The sequence below is a fragment of the Myripristis murdjan genome, chromosome 12 (genome assembly GCF_902150065.1).
Source record: "Myripristis murdjan chromosome 12, fMyrMur1.1, whole genome shotgun sequence".
NCBI lineage: Eukaryota > Metazoa > Chordata > Actinopteri > Holocentriformes > Holocentridae > Myripristis > Myripristis murdjan.
In genome coordinates, this window is record NC_043991.1 from 29,313,985 (window position 1) to 29,341,914 (window position 27,930).

Here is a 27,930-nt window from a genome sequence, read left to right on the forward strand (position 1 = left end):
TCAGTGTTGGTGTTGGTGTGGGTCATGTTGTAGAGAGGAATGACCAGAATTATGAGATGAATGGAGAGGGAATGAGAAGGGAATGTGCATATCACAGACAGCAAAGGCTCATAGAGAGCAACACCTGCATCCAGAGTGTGTATGTTGCTAACATAAACACATTGTGATATTTTAGATGTATTGCATATTTTAAATGCGCAAACACACAATTGTGCCTATGATATATCCAAAAAAGAAAGTGCTTTTTTTTTTTTTTTTTACATGGTTTGAGGAACTAAGCATGAAACTTCATGAATGTCTAAAATTAGGCCCACACTCGAGAGAAAAAAAAGCTCTGCTATGCTGAAAGTCAATAGCTTATCACAGCGGCTCGGGATCTGATTGGTGTGGGCTTCAGGACGCAGGTGGCCCCTGTCAAATACATGCTAGCCCCCACAGTCCTGAGGAGAAACAAGTATTAAAGTAACACACCTGATGAGACAGCTGACGATGGCCTCGCTCAAGTTGGCAGTGTTTTTCTTCTTGGGTCTCCAGAGCTCAGGTAAGACGACAAACTTAAAAATATACATATTTTTATGTCACATTGAGACTCACAATTTCCCTTTGCTGATGTAAGAGGATGGCTGTAAGTGTGCAGCTACAGTAGTTTCTCTTGTGCGCAGCGGCACAGTCACATACAATTCAAATCCAAATTCAAACAGCTTTATTAATCCCACAGGGGGCAATTGATTATGAGCAGCGGGTTATCGTGGTAGCAAAAGTACAATAAATAGCACACAATAAATAATTCCTAAGCAACAACAGACAATATACAACATCATACGCACACCACACACATTAGGGACTTCGTGTGGAATTTCTGATGATTATACGCATTGATTCTCCACAGCTCCAACACTGGTGTTTAATGTTGAGGGTTTGCAGAAGGTCCCTGATGCTCTGAGTGCAGTAAGTGGTGATTTGTTTCTCCATCACACTGTTTTAACAGAAAAAAAATCTAATTTTGATTGGCATATTTCCTATACAATGTATTTTGTAGGTATCCATATTCAAACAGCCAGAGACAAACCAAACTGTAACTGTAAATAGTATTAACATCTGAATAAAAAGAGAAACCATATTAACACAGTTTTGTTTTTAGAGGGACGTGACGGCTGGTTTGAGTTTCTTGAGAATCCGGTGTACTTCCTCTAAGCACATCCCCACGCCCCAAACCTTTCCAAGATTTCAAATGAAAACTAACCATATTTCCTGATAGTAATATTGTAACTTAGATAGTAAAATTTTATGACTGTAGAGATGGCTGTCATAAATAACAGTGTCCTCAATATGACATAACTCAACAATGATCAACAAGAGCATATTGTATAACATCGGTTGTATGTAAAAGTATGCGATCATTTACTTTTATATGTTAAATTGTTTTAAGGCAGTGTATTAATGTAATATCAGTGCTGCTCAGAAAGTATTGTCTCTTCTCCTCAGACTGGTGACTGCTGCCAGGACTGCACCCAAATATTTCAACTCCTTGTTGACCTGTTTTCCAATGCCGACTTCCAGGTAAATAAAAAAAAAGACACTGAAAAGCAAACAGACCAGTCCCAAGCATGAATTACTGCTTGCCTTTTGACATTATTTCTGTATAACTACATTTACAAGATTTCTGTGCAGACTCTGTCTACAGTTCACATTCACATCCGCGCCTGACTGACTTTCATAGAAATACATTCAGTTTCAATTCCTGACAGAAACTGATTATTTTTGGCTTCATTTATATCCGCTGAAGCACATGATAACAGATGTACATTCATGGGTCACAGACTTTCACACACACACACACACACACACACACACACACACACACACACACACACAGGCACGCAGGGGTGCCACGAGGGATTTTGGGCCCCATGAAAAGAAATATTATTGGGCCCTTGTATAGCCGACTTTTTTATTTCAGGCCTTTCGAGGGCCCCCTCCCCCATTGTGGCCCTGGGTAATCAGTCCCGCTTTTCCCCCCACTACGACGCCCCTGCACACACGCACGCACGCACGCACGCACACACGCACGCACGTACGCACGTCGCACGCACACACACACACACACACACACACACAGAACTATATTCTAGCCTGTATAAAAGTTGAAATGAAATTTCACAAAGATCCCCTTTTGTTAAGGTCTGGAACGCTGCCTCGGTAAAAACCCTCTAAAACTGTCATGGCTTGATTTCACATCTCTTTAGATCAGATCTCTTTATTGCTCATAGATGTCTACAGGTTGGTTAAAAACACATCGCAGTAAATTACAAAAATGTACAACTAGTAGAAAACACACAACATGCAGAGTACAAACTGCAGCAACAGACACAGGTCCTGTGGGAGAGTTTGTGCAGGATGCTTTTCAGTCACTGCAGCTTTCACTGTTCTAAATTTAATAATAATAGTTATTATTATTATGGTCTTAAACTCAAACAAGACCAAATGTATGACCCTCACTTGCTCTCACTCTAAAGCAGCTGATCACACTGTCTTGATATTAGAGGGCACATGTATAGAAAGAGTCACTTCTTACAAATACCTAGCCATGTGGCTTGATGACAAGTTTAATGTGCATATTGATAACCTCGTGAAGACCTTAGGCCTAAACTAGATTTCTTTTTCCATTTAAAAAACGATTTCCTTTTGAAGCCAGAAGGAAAATTGTGCAAAGCTCAGTTTCTACCCACGTTAGACTGTGATGATGTGATGATGCATGTACCTTCATCCTTATGTTGCAGCTCGTTGAGCATAGAACGAGCTGCAACATATCATCACCTTAGAGCCACTCCCCTCTTTCAATATTTGTAAAGGTCTTTTACAAACCGCTGGGAAGGAAATATGTTACTATTTTACATCATTTCCTTCACTTGAGCTGGTACCGCCTGCATGCCGCCCTTCCTTCACTATTTTCCTTGTGTTGTTTTTAGTCATTGTTTTGAGTTCTATCATGTGATATTGTTTTTTTTTTTTTTTTTTTGATGAGAAACTGCTTGTGCTGCCATCTTGACCAGGAAGAAGAGATCTTGCCTCTCAATGGAACCTAAATAAAGGATCAAATAAAACAAAATAAAACGGCAATGTCCACAAACTAACTCACTGCTCTGTTCCAGAGAAAGGTAACAGATGAGATTGAGAGTCTGTGTGAGCATCTGCCTGGGCCCAAATCTGTCAAAATGTGCAGAGATGAGGTGGAGAAGATGCTTCCGGTGGCCATCACTTTGCTCACTGGTGCCATTGTAAGTTTGAGGCTGGGGTGCTCGGGCTTCCCAGGACAATACCCTTGTTCTGTACTTTCTGCATGTTTGTCATGCCTCTGAGAAGCCTTTTGTCTCTCTCTTCATAGAAACCCAGGCAGGTTTGTAAAATCCTGCGGCTCTGTGACTCCCACTTTGATGACAAGCAGCAGAAGCTTCTGATCCGTTACGTTGAGGACGGCCTCAGGGCTGCTGCGGCCCGTCAACAGGTCGGGTTAAATACAGCGTCGAAATAAAACTGAAAAGAACAATATGTGGCATGATTTATTATACAGTATTACATTTGGCATTTAATTCCATCGAAATCTGCTGTGTTTTTTCCACTGCCCAAGTTCCTTGTCTCTGTCCCTGACTCCCACTCCTGTTTGTGCCTGTCAAACAGGTGGGACCCACATCACAATGCTCCTTCTGCATATTTCTTATCAAAACACTGGAAAGCTTGCTCCCCAAAGAAAGGACCGAGGTGAGTCATGCTCATACAATGAAGGAACATACATGTGTGTGCTGTGGAACAAAACACAGTAAAAACACAGGATGTCTTTGTCCCGCACACCCACACAGACACAGGCACAGACACAGAAATGCCACCAGACGGTTTTCATCGTCACGGACTTGCACACTCACACTCTCCTGTTCCTCACACGCTGTTCTTTCCGCAGAGCGCTGTGGTCGAGCTGCTGGAGGAGGTGTGTGTCATTCTGCCCTCCTCCTACCGAGACGAGTGTCAGGCTGTGATCGACAGGTTCGGTAAGACGCTGCTGGACGCACTCATGCGCTATGTCACCCCGGAGGCCGTCTGCGCCCTCATCCACCTGTGCAAGGGGCAGGAGGCACCTCTCATGGGTACGTCAGTCACACCGCGTCTTCCTTAAGAGCCCATACAGATTCACATGCAAGAGGTTGCACGTTCAGACGTCCTTCTTCCCTTCTCTCAGAGAAAGCTGTCCAAGATCCCTGCTCTTTGAGAAACTATGTGTGCAGAGACTTCAGGACCGCACTCAGATGCAGGGTGAGAAACAGCAATCTGGTGACGTCACCTTTAGTTTTAACCCACCTCATACCTTCACATTTACTAACGGTTTTTATCAGTTGGAGTTAATTTGACGCCAGTAATTCCGAAAATGACGTTTTCAGGAATCCCCCGCCCCTGCCCTATACATCAAAGTGCTTGTGGGAATCATGTTTTTCCCTCCCAAATGTCACAGTAACTGGAATGGCTCTCTCATGACTACAGGTGTGGCTATGTTAGGTGAGGGTGAGGCCCTAAGATTAGAAATGGCATGTTTCAGTTCCTCATCCATAACAACTAAAAAAATAAAATAAAATAAAATAAAATAAATAATAAATAAATAAATAAATAAATAAATAAATAAATAAATAAATAAATAAATAAATAAATAATAATAATAATAATAATAAAAAAAAAAAAAAAAAAAAAAAAAAACATGTGTAAATGTTGATATTTGTTTTATAGAGCTGAAACGGCCTGGGCCAAACAGATGCCCATGAAACACAGATGTGTACAAATTGTGTCCAGGATAGTGAAAACATATATTAATTTTATGTTGAGCCCAAACATAACAGGAGGGTTAAGAAGGAGCAGCAGCAAGGGGTTTGTCCCTTTTTTAAGCTGTGCTTGTGTCTTATGTGCAGACGGTGGCCTTCTGTCAGAGGTTTGATTGGAAGAGTCCCTCCTATATCGCACTCTGAAGGTAGGTGGGATTGTCCAGCACGAATGTTGCCAGTTTAATCCATTAAATAAATGTGTTCAGTACTATATTAAATAACGTGATGTTTCCCAACTTCTCTTTTTAAGGTGGGAGGAAAGAAATCAGAGTCAGCGTCAGTGCTCCTATGGATGACCCGGCTCTTTCAACACCTGACTGCAAATATTACTCCGGCTGCTCAACATCTTTGGCATTCTGTGTGATAACATTTCTCCCCCCCGCCCCCCGTTGATAATGATTTGCTATGTCTTTTGTGATTTCACTTTGTATACACAGTCTGCACAGACTGAAGGCTCATGGACAATCCTGCAGCTACAGAAACGTTGGAAAAAACACCTGACAGCTTTGCCTGTATTGTTAAAACAATGGCATGTCACGTCTACGAAAATCAATTTATGTTTGCACAATTGGTCACATACATCTTCAGAGTTGAGTGTTTAGCTAATGTGAAGTTATGTGATTTCATTTTCCTGCTTTAACGTGTCACGGCATTGCAAAATATTAAAATGTCACACAACGCGGTTTCCACGGAATGGAGAAACAGTTGCGTGATTTTATCAGTTTGTGCATGTCAACTTCTGTAACATAATCCTTCATGTGATTGCACAGCCGCCTTGAGTCACTCATGTTTGGCGCCATCATCTCATAATTATTTAAAATGTCATACGGTGACATGTTCTTATCTGGTATGAGATGGTATCAAATGACAGATGGCTTTGGCTGACAAATATATTTTGGTGTATTTCCATGTTTCAGATTTATGACTTGCTGAAGAGTGAGAACATCTTTTGACACAGTGGGTCATACTTCTTTTTTTTTTTTGAAAGAACAAAATAAGTAATAAGTAATAATAATAAATAACAACAGGAGAGGAAGATAAAGAAGTTTATAGTTTGCAGCCTCCATAACTGGCTTTTTCATTTACGTGGAAAAAACTGGTAAATGTTCTCTTTAATTTAGCCTGTAGGTGAGCACTAAGGGCTGAGGAGAGAGAAATTGGAACTGAAGCTCCTTTGTTACAGTGAACACACTTTTGCAGCAGTGAAGGCCAAAGCAGAAAGTGCACTCACTGGATATTTGGTTGAGGAACTTGTTGAACTCTGCTTTCAGAGGTGAGCATTTTGCAGCCTCTTCCTCCAGTGTGCTGCAGTTCTAGACCAAAGTTTGTGTAAAGCTCTGCTGCCTTTAGTGTTTTATTCCCCCTGTGCATTGCCACAGCAGTAGTTTCAAAACAGCCACTTAGACAACTATATTAATCAGTTATTGTCTGTGACAATGTGGGGCTTGGAAACTATATCAGAGCCACAGTGGTGGACAGTAACCAAGTACATTTACTTGAGTACTGTGCTCAAATGTACTTTAGTACATTTCTCAAGCATGTGTACTTTCCTGTAGAATTTATTTTTTAAGAAAGTTAGGACTTGTAGTCCACCACATTTCAAGCACAACTATTGCACTTTTGATTTGACTAGATTTCTATGAAGGTTGTCATTACTTTTAAGAATAACTTTGAAGTCCAAGAAGAAAAACCAATCACAGCGACCGCTCTCAGCTGGGTTTGATGTAAAAGGCACATGGGACAAGTTTGCCTTGAGGGCTCTCTAACCTTCCTAACCCTAATCCTTCTGGCAGAAATAGAGAGGTTTTCTGGCACAAAGTGTTGAAGGCAATCTTCTCCCACAACCACGTGAAAGCAAAAGTACATCAAGCAGCTGTGTGAAACAAGGGGAAGCAAGACTTCCACTTTCAAACTAAAAAAACATGCATTCCATTTTGGTAGCTAACTGTGCCTAAAAACTAACCTGGCGGTGGTGAGTACATTCGTGTAGGAAGTCAGCACATTCATCAGGTGGTTTCAGAGTTATGAGCTTCTGTAAAAGCAATGTGAAACCAATACAGCAATGTGTTGATGGTATTTTTTAAAAACAAAAACTCATGTACTTCAATTCAAGTAAAAATTTGACGGAGCACTTTCATTTACAGTAGAGGCATATTTGACTAAGAGAATCTATACTTTGACTCAAGTAATGGGGCTGTGCACTTTGTCCATCGCTGCAGATCAAATCTTGCATATAGAATTGCTTAACTTAGCCGCCAAGCACCAAGCATTTTGAAGTCCTGATAGTTTAACTACTTTATCATCATGAAGGGTTAGAAAAGTAACAGTAGACATAGTGTGTGATGTAATCACTGAACAGAGACAGTCTGCAACTTGGGGATGGAATCTTTATTCAACATACTGACCAGAGGGACAGTCATCAAAGTCCAAAGTGGGAGTGAGTAGTGTCTGAGGTGTTCAGAGGCTTGAGGGAGGTGATACAGCTACTGAAACTCTCAGGTGAGGTGAAAAGAGAAGGATGCAGGTGATGGCAGGGAATATGGAGGAGCAAAAAATTAGAAAAGGCACTTTTACACTTTCAGTAACAGCACTGATAGACCCACTTGAAGTTTTTTTTTTTTTTTTTTTAATTATTATTTAGCATAGAGAAATAAAATGGACTCCTCCTCAAAGGCCCACAGGTGAGCATGTAAACAGGCTGGTTTCTCTGTACAACACCAGCCAAACTTTTGCCCACATCTGTGGCCAAGCTGGAGGATTTGAACTTTATATATATATATATATATATATCTTTTGGGAGGCCCAGCCATTTGACCAGATCACCACTCAAAGATGAATTAATATAGAATGTTCTCAGCATCACACTGTGGCTGCAACCTGAAGTTTTTCTGTATTACACTCTAGGAACCACAAGGTGATGCCAAAAGAGGCAATTAAAGGATCCATCAGTTAAATATGACACTATTACATATGCATGGGAACTTGGGCCACTTGGCTAGATGATGTGGATAATTCTTGCAGACACAGCAGCTGTACACTAAGCTGCACACAGTACATACAAGGGACAACTTGTATAGAATAACTTGATTGTAATGAGTCTTAAAGCGTCCATAAACAGGAGATGGTCTCTTCTGAGAGCAGGAACACAGATCATAACCTGGCACTCTTCACCATATTACAACCATCTATTCAGCTAATTGACAATATTCACGTATGAGGGACTCTAAAGTGCAGAGCAAAGAGACTGTCCACAACCAAGATATCCATTACAGCAGGGAACCAGAGGCCACAAATGAACTGTATAAAATACAGTTTTTAAACTTCCTTTGGCTGACAGGCACCAAGCAGACACCATGTCCTGTTTCCCAAATCTGGTGGCCAGATGCTTGAGGCCCCTATGGCTCAGCCAGACATTGAGACTAGCTTAAAATGAGTGGAAAGTTGCTCAAGTAAGCTAAAAGAGGCAAGGCCGGCTGAAAAAGCAAGACAGACGTCATCGCGACTGAGCTCACCATCTCAGGAGAAAATGGTGGTTAAGATGAATGAACTTGCGGTCCACAACATGCAGATTTGGTGAAAGTGGCTCACCAGCTCACCAGGGGTTAATACAAAAAAATGTCATGGCAAAGTGTTTGGGTGGCAAGTTCAGCCCTTGCTTATATGTGAAAAAGCTTTACTTATGAATAAGTGGGGGAAACTGAGACAATGACATACCCTGTGGATGTGACTGGCAGTAAGCAGAGCATAATGCACTGATATGGAAGTACTCATTCAACGCGTTATGAAGTTATGATAAACTGATAAAGTAATAATGATAAACTACCAAAAAACCAAACTGAATGTCCTGTGATGGACTGTCTGCCAATTGTCAGGTTGTGCTGGGAAGCAGGGGCCTACACGTCACCACGTCAGTCAGCCTGTCTGTCAGCAGGTAGGACCAGAGCAGCTAATCTTAAAATCTTTTTGGTGGATCGCCATGAAATTTGGTGACAGCATTCCTGTTGGCCAGACAATGAAATCTGTCAGTTTTGGTGACCTTTCCTTCAGCAACCCATCTATGTTGAATATCAAACACTTTTTTCCACACTGTTCGAAAACAAATGCAAAGCAGCCGCCACACTCTGGTAGCACAACTCATCATCCTGATATATTTCACCTCTTAAGGTACAAACTCAGCATTCATAGAAAACTACCTAGGACACAAATACACAGCACCCTGCACAACAAACCAACATCCAGTTTTGGTAAACCATGGCACTAATTTATGTGTCAAACTCACTCATTTCAAATGTAAAGCTAAAGGCGCATTCCATAGAAAACTAAGTCCATTGGTAAAACAGGCACAACAATGCAGGGAAATGCCCACGTCTACAGCCGGAATCAGACTGTAGTTAAGAAACACAAAAACACGTCTGCGGAGCTAAGAAGTGAAGGTACTTTTGGAGGGCGTGGGGGGCATTTCTGCTTTTTTATTAGTCAAAGTAGAAAGAAGACAGGACAGACAGGGCAGAAAGAGGGGATGACTTACAGCAAAGGCTCTGGGCTGGATTCCAACCCAAGCCGCTGCAGCTTAATCTGAGTATGACATGGTATATGTACTACCAGGTGAGCCACTGAGGCGTCCCGATATAGCACAGGGTTTCATGGGTTATTGTAGGTCGTAGAGGTGCACAAAGGAGCCAACACTTCCCTAATTTCCACAACGCACTGTGCAGTCCTGCACCTCAAACAAGTTAGTTGACTTATCCTACTTTCTATGGGGAGGCGGGTTAAAAAGAGAAGACATACTGGATGAGAACAGAGCAGATAGGTGAGTTTCAAAAACATAATTGCTACAATGCATTTCCTTTTGACTAAGTGTGAAATCAGATTTGTTTTCCAGTTATTTCTGTATTTCCTGTATTTTGTGGTTTACTCATCAAGCTGACTCTTTTAACAAACGTCTGTAGCACTGCCATTCATTCTCAGCAGCCACACAAAAATAATTGCAAGGGTACCACTTGTGAGCCAGTGGACAGGTGATGCATCTTCTATAAAAATTATCCACATCCCCTCCCTTGAGGGGTCAGGTCCCTATGTATGTGCAGGCCAACTTACAATTTAAATTTAGATTTTAAAATACAAAAAATGCCTCAAGATTCACATTTTCTCACAGCTGTCCTTCCGTGCACGCCAACATTGGTAAGGTCCCAAAAGATAGTCTAACATAATTCTATTTCAAGTATGGTGTTCTCATAGGATAAAGGCTGCCCCTCCCCAGCAGCAACTGAGCCCGGGCTTCTCTGTAGCTACACCTGGAGTCACCGTCTGGGGCGAGGGAGTGCCTTGCCTTTATCTCGGTCAGTAGAGCATGAAAAACTGAGCAACACATGGAACATTCATGTTGTATGTTAACCAACAAAATAAATACTACAACACAGGAGGTGTCATTTCACTGTGCAACCCAACATAACCACAAAGTCATTAGCAGCTTCTGACTTCTCTGTAACACGTCAGAAAAATGTGGTCTGGAGGGACAACACAGGTCACAGAGGGACTAAAGTTGCACTGTATGTTACTCAGCTGAACAACTGGCATATATCATCATACTCTGAGTTTTAAGGGGAGCAGGCAAACATCCCATCATGTGCAGCAACTTAAAGCAATCTTCAACCCTACTTGTGCCAACAAATTCTCCAGACAGAGAAAGATAGAGTGAGGGTTGTGGAGACAACAGAGCTGACATGTCTGTGATGGCAAATCACCAACAATACAAAAAGAGTGAGAGACAGCAGAGTATACAGAGGGAGTGTAAAAGCCATTAAAGAGAAAGCAACAGAAGATACTAACCATGATTACCTTAACAACTGAATTCTGTAGAAAGATTCTGAATTTAAAAGCTGGGGAGTGTTGCTAAATATACAGAAATGTCATCAAATGAGAAGATAAAATTGCGCACACGGAGGAAGAAACGCGCATAACAACTCTTACAAAGTGGTACAAATTAGTCCACCTGACACTAACAATTCATAACACAACTTGGCCAACATTTTGCTCGTTCGCTATGATTTACCATGTTATGGCTAATTATGGCACTGGTAAAAATAGTTACCAATGTGGTCAAGAACTCAGTAGTACATTAAAAATGTCTTAATAATGAGACATACCATTATAATTACATTTTTTGCTAATAACCCAATAACATGAATTATTGTTTATGGTGATGCAATACATAGACACTATTTTGTCACTTCATTGATAAATTTTGGCATCTACATTCTGTTGTTTTCTCTTTAAGGATGAATACAGTGCAGGTGAAGGAGGACAGGGGAAGACATCTTTGCTTTTAGGAGAGGTTGTGATGGCATGAGGGGAGGGGGCGGGCATGTCGGTTTCTCTGTAGTACACCAACAGCCCGCTGGGAGGTTAGAGGAGTGGCTCAGTATTTGAGCTTCTTGGGCACCTCCCATGGAAAGACCTCACGACCAAAGTGGCCATAAGCTGCTGTGCGCTGGTAGATGGGCTTCTTCAGATCAAGCTCCCTGAAAGAAACACACAGTGACTCCATGCTAAACTTGGACATTGATTCAAACACAAATATGTGTATACAGTACCTCTTGATGGCACAGAGACTGTTTGTTATCAAATATGTGAAATTGGACACCACACGATACCTGACAATGACTCCTGGACGGAGGTCAAAGTTTTTCTTCACAATGTCCAGCAACTCCCTCTCACTCCTCTGGGAGGTCCCGTAGTGGAAGATGGAGATAGAGAGAGGATGGGCAACTCCGATGGCATATGATACCTGAAACAATTTGCAATGGTTATACACAAACAATAAAAACTAACAAAGAAATAAAAAATGTAAAAAAATCAATACACTAATAATTAATTATATTATTCCCAGATTCAGAATAAATCCTGTTAATCCTGATACCGATAAGTCGCCCTTTGCTAAGTCCCGCCCTTGAATGTAGACTGGCCAATCATAGTGTAGCATCACTAAGGGTTCACAACGATATGGCTCTGCTCCATAGATTCACATGCAATCATTTCAGATGTTCTTCATTTTCAGGCTGGTTTTGTGGTGTTTGACCTAGTGATAGTTCAACATTGTGCACGTGTAATGGTGATTCTTGTTACCTGGAGGGGTTGGAAGGAGTTCCACATTTCTTCCCCTTTCAAAATCCAAAATCAAATGCTGAAAAGTGTAGGCTGTGGATAAAGCTATAAGGAACTTAGCACTTCTATGCTATGCTAGCTTCTAAGTCATACTTAATGTATGCAAAGGTTTTTGCTTTTTAATGACTGTAACTGCCCTGCTTTACAGGAGTAGTGTTGTTGCTTAATTTCACTGTGTTACGTCTCAATCGCCAGGTGATATAGGCTGTATCTATGTATTTTTAACCTGTTTTCACAGTCAGTTGGACTTCCTGGATATATCCTTTGAACGCATATTGTAGAACCTTCTTTCTGCTTGTCGGTGGAATCGCTTTTTTGTTATTCCAGAAGTTGGATCATATTTCTTTGGAAAGTACACTTCGTGTTCCTTCTAAATGCAATCAATCACTCATAAATAGCTGACATGAACACAGTATAAAGGAATGCAACCATTCAGCTTGGCCATTCTGCACTTAAATACTGTGTCAACATGACAAATTGTGCATGTATTTACAGTACACGGCCCAAATAAAGTTAGTGATAAACCAACCAAGCCACAAGGCAACACCACTTGCCTAATACAGTGACATGATGTAAATCCTCACCTGGACTAGAACACGCTTGCAGAGCCCAGCTTTCACCAGAGACTTGGCCACCCAGCGGGCAGCATAAGCAGCAGAGCGGTCTACCTTGGTGTAGTCCTTGCCAGAGAAAGCTCCGCCGCCATGCGCCCCCCAACCCCCATAAGTATCGACGATGATCTTACGACCCGTCAGACCAGCATCACCCTGAGTGAAGGGAGACACATACTAGATGAGCCTTTGAGGTATGCATATGTTGTATAATTTAGGTCTTTTCATAATATAATTAAAGGTGGCTTATTGCTACAGTGTGTGTATACATGCTTGTTCAGTCATATGATTTATGATACCACTGGAAAAGTAACACAAGCAGGCTGCAGCAGGGCTACTCTTGAGATACATGCATTTGTTCTTTGTTCTTTACTTCAAGGATAGCCCCTTGAGATGCACCATCTCATTTTTGAGGGGGTTCTTACAAATAGAACAGGTGCATCTGGGTTTCAATGCCACTTCACTGGCAGCTACTTCTTGCTCTAACTGTAGTGTTTGACTCCATCTACTGGTGGCATTAGGAACAGCCAAACTGTAATGTGACCATTTAGCTACTGATAACTGACTAGGAGCATGTGGGACATGCATCTGTCAATTTACTGTCATTTGAGATAGTTCACAATTTTGGTATTTATTTCTACTTTAAAAGCCTTTATGCACACTTACATGTTTATTCTGCATATCTTCATGAATGTACATATTATTAGTTACAAAATTGCAGACCACATGTACCCAAGAAATTAGAGGAAATTTAGTGATGTACAGCTCCTAACTCCTTTTATCATTAAAGTTTATCAGACTTTTTTGTCTAACCAGATGACATTGGTGGTTGTCAACCCAGCTAAGCAGAGTAGAGTTCTACATTAGAGTAAGGCAACAACATTTATTCAGTAGAATTTGAATGCTAATCCCAACCACTTGTCAGTTATATAGTCTAACCTGTTACAATTGTAAATCCTCTTTCTGCACTCACAGCTTTGAAGGGGCTTGGGTCTCACCTGTGGTCCCCCAATGACAAAACGGCCACTCGGCTGCAGGTGGTATATGGTGTCATCATCCAGGTAAGCACCGGGAACCACAGCCTTCACCACCTGCTCCTTCAGAGAATCACGCATCTCATCCAAACCCACACCCTCGTCATGCTGCACAGAGACCACGATGGTGTGTACACGCATTGGGAGCATGGCACCACGATCCTGTCGGTACTGAACAGTCACCTGGAGAAAATAGGGAGTAGAAAAGGAGGTCAACTATACTGTCACACTGAGTAATGTAAGTAGACTCTGGGGAGGTGGGTGTGCCTTTTCATTGCCTAACCTGAGTTTTGGAGTCTGGTCGGAGCCAAGGCAAAGTTCCATTCCGGCGTAATTCAGCCATCTTGGCATTGAGCTTGTGAGCCAAGACAATGGTGAGGGGCATGCATTCCTCAGTCTCATCAGTGGCATAGCCAAACATCAAACCCTGTCGCAGAGATGGAATATGACCAGTCACAAACCATATCATGAATAAAAGTCAAATGAAATCACAAACTACGTTACCACCACATTTCTGGCTCCATCACCCAGCGGTGGACCATACACAAATGCAAATATTCACAACTTAGAACGCTCCGACCTGGTCACCAGCCCCCACGTCCTCCTCTTTGCGGTCCAGGTGAACACCCTGAGCAATGTCAGGGGACTGCTGCTCCAAAGCCACCAGGACATTGCAGGTCTTATAGTCAAAGCCTGTGGAATAAGAGAACAACTGAGTGGGATTTAACTGTTTTATACTCACACACCTTATCGTGAAATCTAAGCCCCTTTCACACATACAGTAGCACCTGTTCAAACTATTAGCTACTATTTGTAAAATTTCCCTGTCTTATGTGACCTTACATGATATAATGTCCTGGATAGGTGACTCCAGAAATTGCCTTTAATTTTCCTTGACAATGGCAATTTTGTGTTCTTCTTTGCTTTTGAAAACTGAATGCTGAATGCCTAATCAACTTTTCTGGAATATTTGGCTCCTGGTCACACCTGGCTCTGACAGAAAATTTTAGGAGAATCTCTGGGTGAAGCTGGCTGTCTGACAGGGTCTGTAGATGCACATGCATTACCAGCTTTACTTGACACAACCATTGCAAAAAGCTTGCATCCACTCACTCTATTGGTCATACCTTTGGAGGAGTCGTCGTAGCCAATGTGCTTGATAGTCTCCCTGACAACCTTCTGGTAGTCAACACTGGCCGTGGATGTAACCTCCCCAGCCAGCAGGATCATCCCAGTCTTAGCAACAGTCTCTGAGGATACAAAGACAGTGAGGCACAGGAGAAGAGCTAGAGCTGGAGCAAAATTACACTGAGAATTAAGAAAAATTAAGTGACAGGGGGTTACACACACTGGGTGGTATACTGAATACAACATCTGCTCACTGTTATTCCTCTATTATCCCCTTATGTTTTTAATCATTTCACTCTTTTTAATTATCTTTTTAATTATCTTTTCAAAAGTGAAATTTCTTGTAGTAGACACTTCCGTCTCTGTCAGATTTCATTCCATTTTAAGTTCAATTCACAGTAGATTTTTTTGGGGGGGCAGACAAATATGTCACTGTCTTTTTGTTCTCAGAGAAACAATAGTGAACAGAGAAACATATGAAAACAAAAATAAACATAGCAAGTACGACATGACTTGAAATGTTTCTTCAGTATTTTGTTGTCATCTGCACGCTCCCCAAAGAGGTGTCTTAAGGTATCTCAAGAAAGGCTGCCAGCACCGTGTGTCTCAAGGTGACTCAAGATATCAACGGGGCAGGCAAGCCTGTCCTTAGACAACCCATCTTAGGCTGTGCTAAGATGTCTTATACAGGTAACTGCATCCCAGCTCTGCCCCAGAATATATAGCTGTGACCCAGTTAAAATACTAGTACATACTATATTTTCCAAATGTAATTCAAAACTGCATTAAACATATTATTGAAGTCCAATAGATGGTGACATAAGGCTGCCCCCTCTTGTGAAACTGTTGTGACACCACCAGCTAGAGCACTTCTTCATCAGGCTCAGCATGCATGTGGTTTGAACGTGTTACTGTTGTATCGCTGTATAATTACATTTTCATGACTGCTGCTGTGGTTAATTCCTCTCTGACTAGATGGGTTCTTTGACTGTGCACAGGTGTGACACCGAGATGTGTCAGTGTGTGTGCCGCTGCTGAGTGTTTACTCAACTGGTGGGGCCATATAACAACAGTTGTGATAGTCATTTCATACACACAGCAACCTACACCTCAGTTTAGATTTGCATTAGTTAAATAGTACAAGGCCATTTTGTTTCACATTCTCAAGTCTGTATTTAACATTGGTGTGCATTAAATTGTGTTATTTTATTCTCTGCATGTGAGCAAACCAAGTAATGACACAATTGTTTGATTTGTAAATGGAATAAAATTACTGAATTTAGATACAGTAACACATTATATTACTGCATCACAAACAAATGTATTGTGATTACAGTACCGTATTACTTTGGAGTGCATTTCCTCCAACACTGGTCACAAAAGGTACATCATATTCCTACAGCTTCGGGCTATTGCTCAAGCTTGAAAATCCACATTCTTACCACATGCTACTTTGGCGTCAGGGTCCTGCCTGAGGTGTGCATCCAGTACAGCATCACTGATTTGGTCACAAATTTTATCTGTGGAGAAAAACAAAGGCAGGTTTAAATTGTTTTAGAGCAGAAGATTCCATGTTTTGGCAAAATTATGTCTGTGCTGGGCATGGTGACCTCAGACTCCTCAGGCCATGTTACCTTCTACTGTTGCTAATGTACAAACCATAACAAAAGTAACAGACAAAGCGACTGCAACACCCAGTGAGTTTCAGCCAAACTCGCTGACACCCAGGAAGTGGGGTTTAAACGCAGACTTCATGACTTTACACATGTTAAACCCACACTATGCCATTTATGCGAACTACTGTGTACTTTGTGGGGACTTACAAACACCTTCTTGTGCAGAGCAGCCATGTAGCTGGTATCTAGCATGGTGCTTGACAAGTGATGGTTGAAGTCCGCCAACAAATACCTCAGCTTCTAGTGATATATAAAATGTTTTCCAGCACAAATGGCGTACTTTCTTGTGTGTCTCTCACACCACATCACCACATACAGGTAGGCAGAGACTACTTCTGCTTTATCCAATAGCAACTTGATAGAGAGAGCCAGGGAAGGCAGGAGAGAGAGGGGGATGACATGCAACAAAGGGCTCAGCTTTGGATCGAACCTGGGCCGATGGGTGGTTCTCAGGAGGTTCACCTGAACCACCTGAGAACCAAACTAGTACAAATGTAGAACTGTCGCTCAAAAGTATCAAAGCTTCACAGAAATCACGAAGGAAACACTATGTATGGACGACTAGCGTTCTTTCATCGGGACAACAGGAGTCCTGGTTGAGCAGGACTGGTGTGCAGGGGGTCTTCTTAACACTACACTGCTGGCAAACTGGCAGCCACGGCACGGACAGGTGAGGTGAACACCTTTGTGTGGTTGCAAGTGAACATCAGCACCTCTGGTAGGGTAAAGCTAGTAAAGTGCTTCAGTCAGAGCTACTCCTGTTAAAAATTAATTTACATTACTTTATCATTCCTGTAAAGGATTATTTTGATTTCCGTGGCCTTTCCATTTTACCAGTGACCAGCGTACATGTAGCCTCTAATGATTAAGCTAATATAATGCAAAGACGTCAGGCTTCAGGCTATTATTTTTTGTACAATTAATGAGATATTTAAGACATTCCTAGGGACGATTTAACCGCGACTGGATAACAACTAACCCGTCCCGGCTGCGAGCACGTGTCTCATTAACTGTAACTGTTAATGATGCAATACCGCTAATGGTTAACGCTAGCTAAGTTATCGTTAGCTAACTTTACATGCCTGTCACAAAAAAAACATTTCCCTGGCCGTGGTCATGACCTGCTGTTTTCAGCTACATGTGTAGGTCATTTTAACCAGTTTACGTGAACACAGTAGCCCGGAGTTTTAAAATTAAGCCAGGTTAAGTGACTTGTGTTTGAACACATCCTGTGACTATCCTGTTTAGCCTGAGCGCGTTAGCCGTGTTGTTGTTAGCAAGCCCGTAATACCATACAGCCGCTGAGACGGGCTAATTCGCCTACAAATCGGCTATCCCTGCCGGTGAATAGTGTGTTGACGTTGGTATGTTAGAAAGTGGGTTAGTTTAAAACTGAGCTCACGGAGAAACAGTGAGAAGAAGAACACGTGTAACTGTTAACTTGGTGACAGCGGCTGACAGACGGCAGCACGCCTGTGCTGTGGTCACAGAATTAGCCAGTGAGCTAATCTCACGATGACCTTGTATGACAAGGTAACGTGGGCTATCGTGCTAATTATTCTGCCGTTAAAACATCATGGCCTGACAGATACAAGATGAACTTACCCGGGTGTCCCTCTCCGACAGATTCAGAAGTAAAAAGAAAACAGTCTTCATCACTGAGCGGGTCGTGGAAACCGTTCAACTGGCCGTTCATTTTAGGGAATAAAAACGTCAGAGAGCACCGTAGCTAGCAGACTAGCCGTTTAGGTATGCGATGGATGTAGTTGTGTTTCGGGGTGTTTGTGGGTGAATTCTGAGTGGAAAACACAAGGCACCACGCCGGGGGGTTAGGTCACAGCTTGTCAGGAAAACGCGGAGTGAGATGGTCGATGTTTTTGTTCAGCCCGTCCAAGTCTTGTCTCTGTAGCCAATGGTCTTGTTGAAGAGAGACCATATGGCGCGGGGGGGCGGCTCTTCAGCTGTATGCCCCTGATCTGCATGGATGCGTCCCAAGATAACCACAACCTCAGATTTCATTGACACAAAAATAGGAGTGAATTGTTTGGCATCTCAAATGATTGGGCTGACACAAATCATAGCAGTAATCTTAGCAAGCCCCTATCTAAGGTCTGATATTCGGAAACTTGAGGCAAAACCGTAAGATTAGCAGATCACGGCATAGTAAGCAATTTTATATAAGTCTAGAAAAGCCAGTCAAGGGAGGGAGAAGTAGTAATTCCTCGAATCTGGTAACATTTGACGCTTGTTGTTAAATAGGCCAATCAGATGATTGATTTGGTACAGAGATGACCATGTTTTTGGTGAGTGCCCTAGGTCGAGCTTTTACATTTTACTGTGGACATAACTCCAAATAGTCCTTGAATTGTCATCCACCAAAACGGGCATCATACTTGGCAGCACTTTAACCTGCATTTTGAAAGCAATTAGTGTCATAGCTCCTAATAACGTGTTTACAAAGCTGAAAAAGCAGACTCAAGTTATAGCCTATAACTTCTCTAAGGGTCCAAATTTTATGGAAAAAAAGAAGGTTGAATGCCAGTAGATACAGTGGATCTATGATGAATACTGTTGGAGGTCTCTGTATGTACATTCTGGAGTGGTGTTGATAGTGAAGCAGTGCTTTGGGTAGCCAGAGGAACAAATAGGAGGCTGCTTTGCTATGTTAAGACCACTGTCAGTATGTGGGAATAAAAGCAGCCAACACAAGACATGTTGTGAATGGTTTGTTTACCATTAGGTGTCTTATTTTTGACTGCTCATAGGACAAAACAATAACAACAAACCATTCTCTCCTGGGTTGATCCTACAAGAATATCCTGTCTGTAGTTTACTAAGCCTCCTCTCACTTGTGTCTAGCTTTGGTTTTTCGAGCTGCTTACTAATCCCAAGAGTAATTATCTTGATTACAAGCTCCAGGACAACTCTAGTTAGCTATGTGCACCTATCTGGACCAAGATTTAAACCTCAACATCATCACCAATGGGTAAGTCTTCAACACAAATTGTATGGATACCATTTTTTTTTCTTTGGACAATCAGCAGATTGGTATTTGTATACACCATCCTCAGCATTTCAAGGATTTCCCCGCTGGATAAGCTGCTTTCTATCAGCCCTTGCCCCGTATCGAAGCCCCTGCTTATAAAGGCTTTCTTTTCCTCTGACAGCACTTTAACCACAGCAGCACAGCCTATAGGCTGCACACACATACCCAAAAAGTATACTTCTCACTCTCACTTATGAGGTGGTGATCAGCTGGCAGGAAATCTATTGCTGATTCTTTGAAGGTTGCTTGTTTTTATTTTGTTGTCACACCCTCACACAGTTAAAACAGCAGTGATTCCCTTGAGACCAAAGCAAAACTGGAAACAACCATTACAATCTAGACATCAAATTGCTTAGCTCTATAGACTGAGGGCTGTATTCACAAAGCCGCTAAGAGTAAGAGCACTGATCTAAGATTACTGGTCGAGTCACACGGTTGTACATAATCTTTAGGAAGACTTAAGTGACTAAATGGTCTATCACTATTCTTAGACATGTATTTTATGAATACAGACCAAGAACTATAGAGTGCAATTTTAAAACTCATCTGGTCCCAAATGCATGTTTCATGTGCATCTCACATTTCAAACATGTTTTATATATATACTCTCTCTCACACACTCTCACACACATGTACACATCCACACACACAAATCAATTAGTGAACTATGATACCATCAATACTTCTGAGGTGTTACACAACATCGTAGTCCAGGGTCCTGCTTTTGATACAGGATAATTGACATGGCTCCATTTCTGTCAGTAATCATGGTAATGTCCATTACAGATTTACTCTGACTTTGGTTTCACATTCAGTATGTTTGTTTACATATGATATAGAGTATGAGTCTATAAAAGCACTTGTTAGAGTCTGGACAAATCTCTATCTCTGAAGCACACACAGTGTATGAGATGAAGTCACTGATGGTAGATTCAGAAATAGAGAACTGGTGGGCTACAATGCGGAATGTTGCAAACTACGTTACAAGTCGTAAAATGTGCTGCTTCTATGAGCACAGTGACAGTGTGGGGTCAGATCAGCCTCTGGATGTATGGATATTGCCATCTTTCACCTTTTATGTTTCGTTTTTTTTTTTTTTTTAAACATCTATGCAGTGTCTCAGTCATCGTCACCACTGTTGGTAGCACTCTCATAAACTTGTTTCCCCTGCCTTTCCTGTCTGTCTGCCCCCTGTGGGGCTAACCTGAGCCGGCCTGTGTTCACCCAGGATTGCGGCAACCAGGGCCTCGGGAGCGGTCACCCCACTGCCTGGAGACACAGGGCTGCGGGGACTGAGGGGGCTAATCGAGGGTGACGGCATGGTGCCAGGGGAGACCAGTCGCTCCTTCTTAGCAGCAGAGCAGGGCGAGCAGCTACGTGACTGGCCTTCTTTGGCTCGAGGGCACAGGCTGAGGCCCTGTAAGGAGGGAAGGGGATTAGAGGAGAGAGCAGGAACTGCAGGGCTGCGACTGCGACGGTGGCGATGGTGATGGTGATGGTGTTTCCCTGTTTTAGGACTCGGGCTGCGGGAGTTTGGAGCCAGCAGGACCAGCGTGCTGTCATCTTCCGAGCTGACGTCAGAGCTGTCAGAGCGACACACGGTGGGGCTGAGGACTGGCATATGGATCTATGGAAGATGAAGTTTTTGAGAGGACATGGCTTAATAAGAGGGTCATCGTATTCATTCATTAAGACTCAATGTGTGGGAGTAAGATGCCTGTTTTTAATGCTCTGACAGCAGTTTTTACCTTTATAGGCGATGACACTCCAACAATACTGTTCATATTGTTACTGTAGTAACCCAGAATGTACTCCTCATCATCCCTTGGCAAGTCCTCTTCTGTAAATGTCACCTGAGAGGGGAGAGGAAGGAAACCAAATGAACTGAGATCGGGCACAACAGAAAGTTGACCTTCTAAATCTGTAAAAGAGTATCTGGCACACCTGTGTCACATGCTCTCCCTTGGCCCAGACATAAACTACATAATCCTTGTGATGTCTGAAGCCAACCTGTGAAGACAAATGATAGGAGTAGATAGCAATGATGTTGACTATTAATTATGGGCACCAATTTATAAAAAATTATCAATCAATCAGACTTTATTTATATATAACTTTTCATACAAATACATATATTCAAATACAGGGGAGGATTAAAACCAATAAGAAATACATAAAATTCAAATTAGCAAAATAAGTAGTAATAAAATGAATAAGGCATGAGGTATGAACAAGGAAAGAAAGCAAATAAACAAATAGAAACTCCAAACAGTAGATACAAAGTAAATGAATGGTTAGGAGTGCAAGATTTAGAAAAAAAAAAAAAAAAAAAATCATCAGCTTGTTGAGCTACTCTTAAACCGAATAACACTGATGACATGACTTAATCACCTTGTATATTGCTACCCAGTCCCATGAGCTGCGCTGATAGGTTGCTGCCACAGTGAATCTGACTGTAGTATCGGAGACTTTACACCATTCTTTGCTCACATGCAGTTCTACCAGGGGCATATCCACCTTGAATGGAAACTAGAAGAAAGAGCATAAGATAAGTGAAACACACTATACACAAGAGGGGGTCATCATTAGACAATGGGTTGCAAAATAATACATCATGGTTAACCTTCACTGATGTTAAACTCACATGCAGTGAAAACAGAGCAGAAACAGGCTTATGGTCACTGATAGTGTAGCCCATGTGACTGCGGTATGCATGCTGCGTCACTTTAGTCGCCCCACCCAACCATGAGGTGAGACCACGCTGCAAAGCTGCATTATGGGTAGGAACAGGAGAACCAGTGCGACGAAGGCGCCAGAGAATGCGGTCTGTCCAAGCAGGCTTCCTTTTCTTAGCACTAATGGAAAATTAGAGAAAAGAAAAATGGTTGCAGTGGTAAATAACAGATGCAAACATCTAAACCTAACCTAGAAAAAAAACGTTGACAGTTTCAGCTTTGTCTTAGGGATCACTGGACAAACCTGGTGTCGTACGTATGAGTGCCCACATCAAACTTATAGGTAGGTGGGAATTTCAGCTGGCCTTCCATGAAGCCCTCCAAGATGGCCTCTGTGTTTTTAGCCATGTTGAGCTGTTGAGCAGACAAATGAAAAACAGAGGAGGTCACATGCCTGGGTACGTTTAATACATTCTGGACCAAGACAGACAATTGTCCTTTTTGTGTTATAGCGCCCTCTGTTGGTGTTAGTGACCAAAGAGACATGCGAGTAAAGACTTCCAGAAAAATCTATGTGCCTTTATGGCATGGATAAAAGATGACGCGCTGCTTCACCTGGTCTCTCTCCCACAGCAGAGGCAGCTTATTGCTGTCGATGGCACATTTCACCACATGAATGTCATAGTCTTCAATCCGAAAATTTAGATCCCCAAACCAGAACACGACACTGGGGACAGAGAAAACACAGCTATTTCTAGGATGGTGAACAAAATGAGTCAACAACTGCTAATAGAAGTACATGCAGTTATGACTGTCAGAAAGTCATGCTACTCACTCATGGTCCAGCACGCCAGTGGCAGTCCCTCCCTCAAACTGCTGCTGCTGCAGGATGCTTTCAAAATCCTCCATGCGCTGCTCCAGGTTCCTCATGTGAGCTGGCAGGTGACAGTTGAGAAAGCACACCGGGTGTCCAAACACTGTCATCCTTGCACTGACACCCCCTTTATTCCCCTTGGAGTGAGCGGGAAGGGCAAAGAAAGAACACGGTGAGCTGTTTCCTTACACATAACGTGGTATGTAACATTAAATCCAGTGCAGCAGTGTATAGCAGCCATGACTGTGTCCAGGACAAGAGGACAATGTTTTGTGACGCTGAATCAGAGGACCAGAAAGCCAGACAGTCCCGCTGCTGCACTGACCTCAAAGAGAAGGAGACTGCACCAGCAGCAGCCAGGGGTGATGCTGACATCAACATGCACAGGAAGGTCACAAAAACACACATATGCACACACACACATACACACACCCATGCATGCACGTGCCTGCTGGCAGGGAGGACAAACCACCCCAAAGACACAAAACACACCCCTATTTTCACAAGGTATTTAGTGTCTGCATCTATTCATGGAAACTGAGAGCAGCAGTCTACAATGCACATACCCAGTAGCCTCCGAGGCCCGTGCGTGTGCTCTCTGTCTGCACACCCCTCAGAAATGGAAGATGGCAGAATTTAGCAAACACGAGCAAAAATACCCCCTGCATTCGCTGGGATGCCACCTAAAGAGGTGTAATCAAAGAAAAACGATATGCAGATTAGAAATTAGACTAGATGCTTTAAAATTACACAATGTCAGTGAAAGTTAGCAGCACCTTGCACTGCAAAGTCAGCATTGAAAAATGTCTCTACATAATTAGCCAAACTCTAACATGCATCGAGAAACTGAACTCCTGACTGACCAGCACATATCCAAAGGGACTGAGTGTGTCCATGCAGAGCTCACTCCACTGGTCCGTGAACAGAGCGTCTTTCAGCAGCTTGTTAATCATGCAGTTGACTTCCTGCAAACTGGAGGGTGCCAGAAAGTACAAAAATATCATTACCCAGCGACAAGGGGAATTAATAAGAATAAGGATTGTAGGGCAGGTGATAGGTAGTAGAAGACACATCAGAATGGACGTTGAGAGATGGCCGAGTGGGCAGTTTCTCTGGCACTGCTGAGTTTGGTGGAAACACACTTGCTTACCCGATGACAAACATGTCGACGCTCCCATCAGAAACACTTGGCCCAAACAGAGAGGTGATGTCATCTGGAGGAACAGCTGATCCCACGTTCCATGTGACTATATACACCCTATCAAAGGATAGTGGAATTACATAACATTAAATGATATCAGCTGAAAGAGTCATCTGTGCTGTGATCCGTGGGAACATCATTGTATCCTGAAGAAATAAGCGCAATCAATTAGGCGCCTCTGTGATGACTAACTGCGTGTGTGTTTGTATGCGTTTGTATGATTATCGTCATTTGAAACTAACAGTCAGCCTTTACTTTTTGATTACTTCCATCACTGAAATCACATTTACAGTCTTGTGTACGTTTGTCTCTTTGTCTGTTATCCAGATATCTGAGGGCCTTTTGAACAAATTTCCATGAAATAAGAGGGACAGATTGGCCTTGAGTCAGGGAACAGTTTACTAAACTGTGGAGGTGGTGATGATCCAGATATGGGATTTCTGCCATTAGCTGAATTTCATCATTAGAGAGAAATTTTAGAGAACTGATGCCAAATCTTATTGATATGTTTGCAAGGTCAAGAAATCAATACAAATTAAATTGTAAGTGATAGGAATGATGTCTTTGAGTGTAACAGCGAGACGGAGAATTGTTTGGCATTAGTGGAGGGTTGCTCTATTCGCGTTTGACGCAATATTGTGGTCTGAGGATCTTTTGGCATATCTCATCCATTGTATAAACACAGTTTTAGACATGTAAACTGCAGTTTTACGAGCAGCCTTTGTTTATGGGAGGAGAACACAAAAGGAAGCGTTTCCGGGAACTGCGCCAAGAGAATGTGCTTGGGTCACTCTGTCAGGTTCGTAATGCTCTCTGTGAAATATGCAGCTTTTGATTCAAGTGACATGCTCCGGGACATGTCAGCTTTGTTGCAGCCAGTAACTGCAAGCACAGAGGTTGGCCTCTACAGCTGTATTTAGATCTAACAGGGACCCATATAGAGACAAGAACAGAACCCTGTAAAACCTTTGCAAAAAAAGTAACTGGAACAGTGTTAAAAGGCATTATTTATGTCTCACCTGAAGTCATTGGCTTCTCCCCCTGTCTTATCTGACTGTGTTTGGCTCTCTGTTGCACTGCCAGGTGAAGAGGTGGAGGTCCTCTGAGACTGGGGGCTCAGGCTGGGTTTGGGGCTGAGGCTGGACGGTGGGTTAAGGTTGTGCTGAGGCAGCGGGGGGTTGGGAAGGGGGCTCAGGTAAGGCTGGCTGGTGTAAGACTGAGGGCTATGAGGACTCTGAGGGCTGTGAAGACAGGACTCTTTGGGGGACTGCGGCAGGGTGTTGGCACTCTGGGGTCCCGGGATGCAAACTGGAATTGAATCCATTTTATCCTTGGATAGGTCCTCTGAGACTCTGGCCGACTTCAGAGCAGGTTTGGCTCCCAGAGCGGTCGGCCGAGGTCGGCTAATGCTAGCTAATGTCACTGGGCTGGAACCAGACCTCGCTAGCCCTGACTGCATTTGGTCTGCCACTTTCACAGGTACACCAGCAACCTGCACCGGGCAGAGTGCTGGCTGTCTAGAGATGTCTGGACATTCCGGGAGTGCTAGCTGGGAAGGTAATCTTGGACTGACGTCTGTGAATGCATGGTGTCCACTTTGCACTTTGGGCCTGGCTGGGACAGTGTTGATTTGTTTCTGCTGCATCCGATCCATCAACCTGCAAGGTGGAGTTCATATATGTGTAATTTTGGGAAAAGGGAACATGAGTCAGTGTGGTTTGCAGAGAACACACCTGAAGCTATAAGAAAATGACATGGGCAACCCCTCATCACCTCTGCACTTGTCCTCACCTCAGGCACTGATCCTCTGCATCAGTCAACAAGTCCTCCACTGACAGGTGAAAGAGACTGACCCCCAGGGAATGAAAGCTGGGAAATGACTGAAATGTCTTCATTGGTAGGTAACTAGGCTAAGGAACTAACTTAGTACCTCTGGCCTAGACTACATCCCTGTTGCTTAGCAACATTCATTAGTCCTTGACCCTCTTCCTATGCTAAATGAAAGATTTGCAGTGGTGGATATTGTGGGGTAGAGGGGGTTGTAAAGTGTTTTATGGTTCAAAGCTTTTCTGACCACTGAGCCTCACTAATAGCAAGGAGAACTCAGTCTCTGCTCTTAATCCCCCCCCTCCTCCTCCCCCCAACCATCTTTCCCGCTCACCCTCTCTCTCCCCACATTTAAAAAACCAATAATCATACCCTCAGACAGAGTCTGCATGGGGTGAGACACACATTACAGCTACTGATAATGGAAGGCGGGACATCAAACAGCAGAGGTCACAAGGTAGATGATGCTCAACAAGAGCTTGTCTCCCTCTTGTCTCCAGCAGGACAATATCAGGCACTGACAGGCCTCATGCCATTTTGTTTATCTCTCCTCCCACGCAGAAATGATACACCAGCTTTACTTATTCATAACATGCAAATTAGGATCTCTTGGTAACTGAAAATTCCATGTGACTACAATAGTAACCTGCAAATGAGCTCAGCACTATGATAGGCTTGCATTAAATCCACCTCAAAAGTTAAAAGGCAACTTTCAGTGCTTAAATAGTAGAAGTGGGCCTTGCAGATATAGAGTTTATAAGCCCAAGTGGAAAATATTGTCAGTTATCATCATGTCATTTCATATCTGACAGGAATCATGAAAAATGTCTCGACCGAAAAACACAATTTTACATGCAACATTAACACAAACATATGGTCTGTTTTGCAAAGACACAGTGCCACAGGGCTGCTGCGCTACATAGACGTGGTGACAGCATATCATTCTCTTACCTCTCATGCGTTTTCCAAGGTGAACCGCAAAGTGATCTCACAAATTCAGACAGGGTGATGCATCAGATTCCTGATCCCGCAAGCCATTCAAGGTACAGACTACCATACCATACGTGACAACAAGGTCGATCCGTGCACATGCAGACCCAATCAGCCTGCAGGGAACGATGCGACCCCGTCGGTACCGTGGACAGCGACAGTCTCTGTCACGTTCCAGACCGCGCGCCGTGCCGTCACCAGAGGAAGCGGTCACGCTTGATGTGTCTGGATGTTTGCATTTTGATCTCGGCCACAATATAGCGCGATCGTTGAGAGCACATCTACAACCCTAACCTAGTTATCAGGAGCTATTGCGCAGCCCAGCTGACCAGTGTGAGCAGCTGTGTCCTCGCGGCTAGTAGCACCTGCTCGCGCTCTACTGGTACCGACACGTCACGCACACATGCACGCACACACACTGCCTCTCTCTATCTGGCTTTGCACTCCGGGTGGGAGGTGTGACAACAGCAGAAACAAAACAAAACCTGCAGCCAAAGTGCAACTCTTTGCCTTAAACTGGCACTGATCTGCCGTTTAGAAGTGAGCATCTGTGCTGTCAGTGACGCACTAATCCCACAGTTTATCCGCACCGGCGTGGCGAGAATTAAATGCCAGGCTGCTCGGCTACCTATCTGAGTGCATCTGACTTCCCTAATGACATCTTTATTATAGGGCACTGCGCAAGAGCATCCAGATGTGAGGCAGTCAGGTCATCATCCCATCAGTCACCAACTACATTACAGTCCTACCCATTCAGCTATAGTAGTAGGTAGTAGTAGTAATAATAATTATAATGATAATGATGATAATAATGATAACAATAAGTAGTAGTGGGATTAGTA

At 43.0% G+C, this 27,930-nt stretch overlaps 3 protein-coding genes across 3 annotated transcripts; 1 reads left to right on the plus strand and 2 right to left on the minus strand.

The window, feature by feature from the left end:
- Positions 1-405: 405 nt before the first annotated feature.
- sftpba (surfactant protein Ba) lies at positions 406-5,555 on the plus strand. Its single transcript, XM_030065625.1, has 10 exons — positions 406-541; positions 890-948; positions 1,486-1,560; positions 3,153-3,278; positions 3,386-3,505; positions 3,679-3,759; positions 3,956-4,139; positions 4,232-4,305; positions 4,950-5,008; positions 5,113-5,555. The coding sequence occupies exons 1-9, from the start codon at positions 475-477 to the stop codon at positions 5,004-5,006; spliced, it is 843 nt and encodes a 280-aa protein (XP_029921485.1). The 5' UTR covers positions 406-474; the 3' UTR covers positions 5,007-5,008; positions 5,113-5,555.
- A 1,676-nt stretch (positions 5,556-7,231) lies between these two features.
- On the minus strand, positions 7,232-18,435 carry mat2aa (methionine adenosyltransferase 2Aa). The gene is made up of 9 exons (XM_030064918.1): positions 18,081-18,435; positions 16,242-16,319; positions 14,799-14,921; positions 14,252-14,364; positions 13,955-14,098; positions 13,636-13,854; positions 12,611-12,793; positions 11,516-11,649; positions 7,232-11,383 (listed from the first exon to the last, which is right to left on the minus strand). Exons 1-9 carry the CDS (start codon positions 18,169-18,171, stop codon positions 11,281-11,283), a joined length of 1,188 nt encoding a protein of 395 aa, XP_029920778.1. The 5' UTR covers positions 18,172-18,435; the 3' UTR covers positions 7,232-11,280.
- A 1,317-nt stretch (positions 18,436-19,752) lies between these two features.
- Positions 19,753-27,380, minus strand: inpp5ja (inositol polyphosphate-5-phosphatase Ja). The gene is made up of 13 exons (XM_030064917.1): positions 27,050-27,380; positions 25,291-25,929; positions 24,221-24,328; positions 23,934-24,042; positions 23,637-23,753; positions 23,032-23,207; positions 22,812-22,923; positions 22,501-22,610; positions 22,166-22,376; positions 21,913-22,050; positions 21,466-21,531; positions 21,270-21,374; positions 19,753-21,148 (listed from the first exon to the last, which is right to left on the minus strand). Exons 2-13 carry the CDS (start codon positions 25,923-25,925, stop codon positions 20,672-20,674), a joined length of 2,364 nt encoding a protein of 787 aa, XP_029920777.1. The 5' UTR covers positions 25,926-25,929; positions 27,050-27,380; the 3' UTR covers positions 19,753-20,671.
- Between the last annotated feature and the right edge of the window lie 550 nt (positions 27,381-27,930).